This window comes from Babylonia areolata, chromosome 19 (genome assembly GCF_041734735.1).
Source record: "Babylonia areolata isolate BAREFJ2019XMU chromosome 19, ASM4173473v1, whole genome shotgun sequence".
In the NCBI taxonomy this organism is placed as follows: domain Eukaryota; kingdom Metazoa; phylum Mollusca; class Gastropoda; order Neogastropoda; family Buccinidae; genus Babylonia; species Babylonia areolata.
The window spans coordinates 46,859,409-46,864,696 of NC_134894.1; the positions used below are offsets into that span (position 1 = coordinate 46,859,409).

The 5,288-nt window shown below is 35.4% G+C and overlaps 1 protein-coding gene across 1 annotated transcript; it reads right to left on the reverse strand.

Annotated features, from left to right (window-relative positions):
* Positions 1–939: 939 nt before the first annotated feature.
* LOC143294337 (10 kDa heat shock protein, mitochondrial-like) lies at positions 940–4,876 on the reverse strand. The gene is made up of 4 exons (XM_076605789.1): positions 4,772–4,876; positions 2,811–2,972; positions 1,807–1,896; positions 940–1,297 (listed from the first exon to the last, which is right to left on the reverse strand). The coding sequence occupies exons 1-4, from the start codon at positions 4,772–4,774 to the stop codon at positions 1,244–1,246; spliced, it is 309 nt and encodes a 102-aa protein (XP_076461904.1). The 5' UTR covers positions 4,775–4,876; the 3' UTR covers positions 940–1,243.
* Between the last annotated feature and the right edge of the window lie 412 nt (positions 4,877–5,288).

The following is a 5,288-nucleotide window of genomic DNA, read 5'->3' on the forward strand; positions in this document are numbered from 1 at the left end:
CAAATGCAAAGTCAAACAAACAAAAAAAAACAACAAAAAAACTGACAAAACAGATTGTTCCATATCCCAGTAGCAATGCTCAATTTTCATGACCGTGACGGTTTATTTTTGTTTGTCTTTGAAATGCATCAAAAGCTCTGTGTTGAAAGGTACTGGAAAGTCGTTTCCTTTCTAATTATCATGACAAAACTTTTCTAGACCTTGAACGAAAACATACTTTTCCAAGATTTTTCCAGCCCAAGAAATAGCCTCTCGTTTTTCCAAGACTTTTGTGACTCTTTACAACCTGTTTCATATATTTATATCTATATATGGGATGAACTTGCATATCAGGCTCTTCCCCTCACTGAATTCTAATGGCTCCGTATTGTCTGTACTCTTTTGCTCTGGTGGTTAGGTGTAGTACTATTGTAAACACTGGGAAGAGTACGGTCTATTCAGCTATGTTATTTGTGTGTGTGTGGCCTTTTTTGTATTTGCGTGACCTTTTTTTTTTTTTTTTTTTTTTTTTAAACAATCCGGGGATAATAAATTTAGCAGAAGGTCTGCATAGCCTAGTTTTGAGCTTTTTTTTTTTTTTTAAATTATGAGCCCCCCTGATGTGAGTTTGTTTCAAATGGCTTAAAAAACAACAACATATTTCATTCAGTTGAGCAGTGTCAAATATCAGATGATGTTTGAAAAGGCATGAATACAATTTGATTTGTCACAAATCTGTGTCAAATAAAGAAAGGCTGTCATACCTGAGGAATTAAAAAAAAATTATTAAATGTAATACAGATAAATGAAAGGTTTCAAAGACTGCATTTTTTCTATAGTTGCTTCTACTGTTCATAATCATTTCTTTTAAAAAATGCAGGCTTTTCTGCATGGATACCACTTGTCTCTTTCACTTTCTCTCTCGTGTGCACACACATACAAAATCAAAACAGAAATCCATTTCAAATAATCCAATATTTATTGACAATTGTGAATACAATCACACTCTCTCTAAATAAAAAACTCAAAATGGATGTAAAGAAAAAGATTAATCAAATGAACTTTGTCCTCTGAAAATGCACAACATACTGACAACAATGGCAATGAATCACAATAATCTCTAACAAGTCTCTACGTATATTTCCACATCACATCTCTCTGCCTGTTTGTCCAGCCAAGAGGCAGAAACCCAGTTATTCCAGAGCAGCAGCAGTCATTCTCCTTCAGCCATCACACACACTTGGACCTCTCATCACTGGAGCCGTTACTGGGACTCAAACTTTCCCAAGAGATCCCCGTCTCTGAATAAAAAGTACTCCTGGAAAAAAAAGAAAGAAAAAAATGACGTTATGTTTCAGCCTGAAATAAAATTACCAAAGAACATGAAACAAAATAAAAAGAGCAGGAAGAATTAAGGGGAACATAATAAAGGGAAAATTGTATTTCATCCAGAAATTAAAAAAACATATGAAGAACAAGAAACAAACAACGAAAGAGCAGGAAGAATGAACAGAGGATAGAATAAATAAATGGAAAATCCCCAATCCTAAAATCAAGTGAAAAAATAATGATATCAACTATTTACACCAAATGAACAGAAGAGATTCCAGACATGTTTCTTTACACAGTTGTTCAGTCATGAAGCTTTTATTTTCTATTGTTAAAACAACAAAACCTACCACAAACTCTAATCATATTTTCCTTCATACAGCAGCTGTTCAGTCATGTCGCTGGCTTTAATTTTCCATTGTAACACAGCAAACCGACAACACAAAATTCCAGTCATACTGTCCTCCACTCAGCAGTCGTCCAGTCCATGTGACTGACCTTCTCTTCCAGAACAATCTTGGTCCCTCCATACTCAGGGAGGAGCACTTTGTCTCCCACTTGAACACAGACAGGAGTTACATCACCCTTCTGCAACAAATACAAGCCAAACTTACAAGCTGTAATTCATAACAAAACCACCACACTCCCACAACCGCTGAAAGACAAAACCAAGAATAAAGGATAAAGGGTGGGGGCGACAATAAATGCAGAAAATACCTTTAAAAACAATCAGCTGTTTAGAAGGTATACAATAACGTAAATGCACAAGCAGCCTTAATTACATTCTGTGGACTTTGATCTTATATTATAAGTAGGACAAAATATCATATACAATCTATACGTAGGATAAAGTTTAAACAATTCAGTGATGCTACATTACTTATTTCTCATACATTTACACACCGAGCTTGTTTAAGGAATGGAGTTTGATCATTAGATGAAACTGAACATAACAGCCATACACCTGCCTGCAATAAAAAACAAACAAACGTGGAACTCAAGGAAATCACATTGTTGTTAATATAATGTTAATATGTATCAGTCACTACCAGGTTAGGATTATTTTTTCATTCAAACACAAACCTTAACACACCTGTCATTATCAGGTGAGGATAACAATTATTCTGTACAAACAATATAAATACAAACCTGAAGTTGATACATCAGACTAGGATAACAATCTTTTCTAAAAAAAAACAAAACCAAAAAAAAAAAACCCTCCTATAAATCTGAAGAGACTTACAAAAGATGTGACAGAACCTATTTAATTTTGTTTTTCTCCCCTGCAGTGAAGGTATAATTTTTCCAGAAAAAAACAACATGCAATCAAATCCCACATTATGGTGATCAAAACTGCAAATATACACAATCAAAATTTCAAAAATAGATTATCAGTTTCCATCAAAAACCAGTGAAGCATTACAAAGTAGATTCTACGTTCAAGGAGTGTACATAACACAATCATTTCACAGAAGTTATATCATTTGATATATTATTATTACCTCGTTTTTGGAGCCACCCCCAACAGCCACCACCACAGCCTCCTGCACTTTTCCCTGGGACTTCTCTGGGATCATGATGCCACCCTTTGTTTTCAATTCCGGCAGGTTGCGCTCCACCAGAATGCGGTCAAACAGTGGCAGGAATCTCTTGAATGCACGGGCCTGTGGACAATATCACAGAAATGAATGAATGAATGAATACCCCCCCCCCCCCCCCAAAAAAAAAAACAAAACAAAAACAAACACCCAAAACAAACAAATAGTCTGAGAAAGAAAAAAAAAATGTAATTCTGTAAGAGAAAATACAATTCCTTGCACTACTGAAATATTGCAGAATCTTGTACCAATTTTTTTTTTATTGAGACTGCAGTCTCTCAACTACAGATGATAATATAAGCAAAAAATTCAATTATCACCAGCCTTAACCCCCCATGAGCTCAGTGGAAAAAACGAAAAATCAAGCATGCATAAAAACCCAAAGAGAAGGGTGGTTATGTCTGCCATGGAAACTGAAATCTTCTCCCTTATTTCTAGGTTCTGACAAGCTAAAATTCCTTTTTAATTTTATTGTCCACCTGATAAAGAGGGGTTAGACTTGGAAATGGAATTTCACTCTGCTGCATGGAGTTAAGTTTCCTTGTTGAATGCCTGCCCATCAGCCAGCCAGCAGCTGTTTCCACACCCATTAACAATATCAGTTTAATAGGCAGCAGGTGTTCAAAATTGCTTTTGGGTTTTATTGCCTGTGATGTACAATGGCACTATAAACAACAACAACAACAAAAAAAAAAAAAAAAAAAAAAAAAAAATCCACCACCACCAGACTAACAGCCTGTACAGAACAGTGAACTGGGCACACAACACAAACTGGCAGCGAAATAAACACACAGCAGTCAGAAATTTGTTGTCATTGCCTTTGATGTATAATGACACTTATATTAGCTGATCAGGTTTAAAAAAAAAAAAATCCCCCCTGATATATGTTAGAATTCCTGTAAAGAACAGTGAACTAAGCACACAACACAAAACTGAGCAACAGCGGCTATGTGTGTGTGTGTGTGTGTGTGTGTGTGTGTGTGTGTGCGCGCGCGCGCGCGTTCATTAACTTCAAGCATGACAGGGTCATCTATGTTTGTCTACAGAGTATCAGCTGGTGTTATATATATATATATATATATATATATATATATATATATGTATGTGTTTGTGCATAGCTGTGTGGAGTGGTAAATAGAAATCATGGGTCGAATTCTCTGAATGTGTGTATGCATGTTTTACAGAGTAAAAATGTGCGTGCGTGTGTGTATGTGTGTGTGTGCATGTGCAACCAGAGCACATAAATAAGCAAGCACTGATGCTCATACTTAATTGGGGGAAAAGTGACAAACATGAATAATATAAATATAATGAAGGTTCACTGGTTATGTAATAATTTCATTTGAACTATTTAACGTCCCTGCGTTCGGTCGCATCATGTAAACAAAAGCAAACATAGTCATGACTTATAACAGTAGTCATACGATATTAATTAGTTTTAACTGAGTTTTATAGAATCATCAATAATCACAAAATTCAAAATAATTATGGCAACAGCAAAATGAAATAATCACAATTAAATTTTTGTTTGCGTCACGTTGTCGAGATTACATAATAAGCCAACAAAAGAAGAATAAGTAAATTTATTCATCTATCTGGCTGACATCGAAATGTTGCCTTGTATCAGTTGCAGCAATACTGTAATGCTGACAGTGACTTGCATCAGCTGCAAATCTCTTTTTGTTATTCAAAAGACGAAGCCGTGCTGTGGCCCAAAGGGCACTCGACCTGGCACCTCTGACCTCGACGAATTACGTGCACACACGGTACACCGACAGATTATACTATTGCATCGAACAAATCTAACTACAGGCTGTTTCTTATTCAAATAGTTTGAACAAAATGCCATTAGCTGATATCCATACCATAATTCTTGCTGAGGAGAGTCACTGTCTTCTTCCGTAACCTTTCCTTCCAGTGGCAGCCTAGAACGTTCCACGTGCTCCAAAAGCGCATGTGCTATAACCTTTCAGTAGGGAGGTATTATTTAATGAAAGTTTGTCGTTATGATTTTTATGAAAAATGTAAGGTGCTGGTTTTGTTTACTACAAGGTTTACATCACCACATTATTGTATTGACATTTTGGTACATAAAAAAATAATACGGTTAATATCGAGGCTTCGGCTATCTTTCTTTAAAAGAAAACTTTAAGAATTACAACTTAAGAACATGTATAACATATGCAGAAAATAAGTTTTTGCTAATGTAATAATGTTGATGTGATGCTAAGGTCCAAGTAATTCATATGAAATGGTAGTACTAGTTATTTGGTTAGTCACAATATAGTTGATCTCTATAATAAGAAAAGAAATGACGACTTGCTTGTGTTTAAAACATTGATTATCCAGATTCCGGTTAGCTTTCGTAACTAACATCTCCCT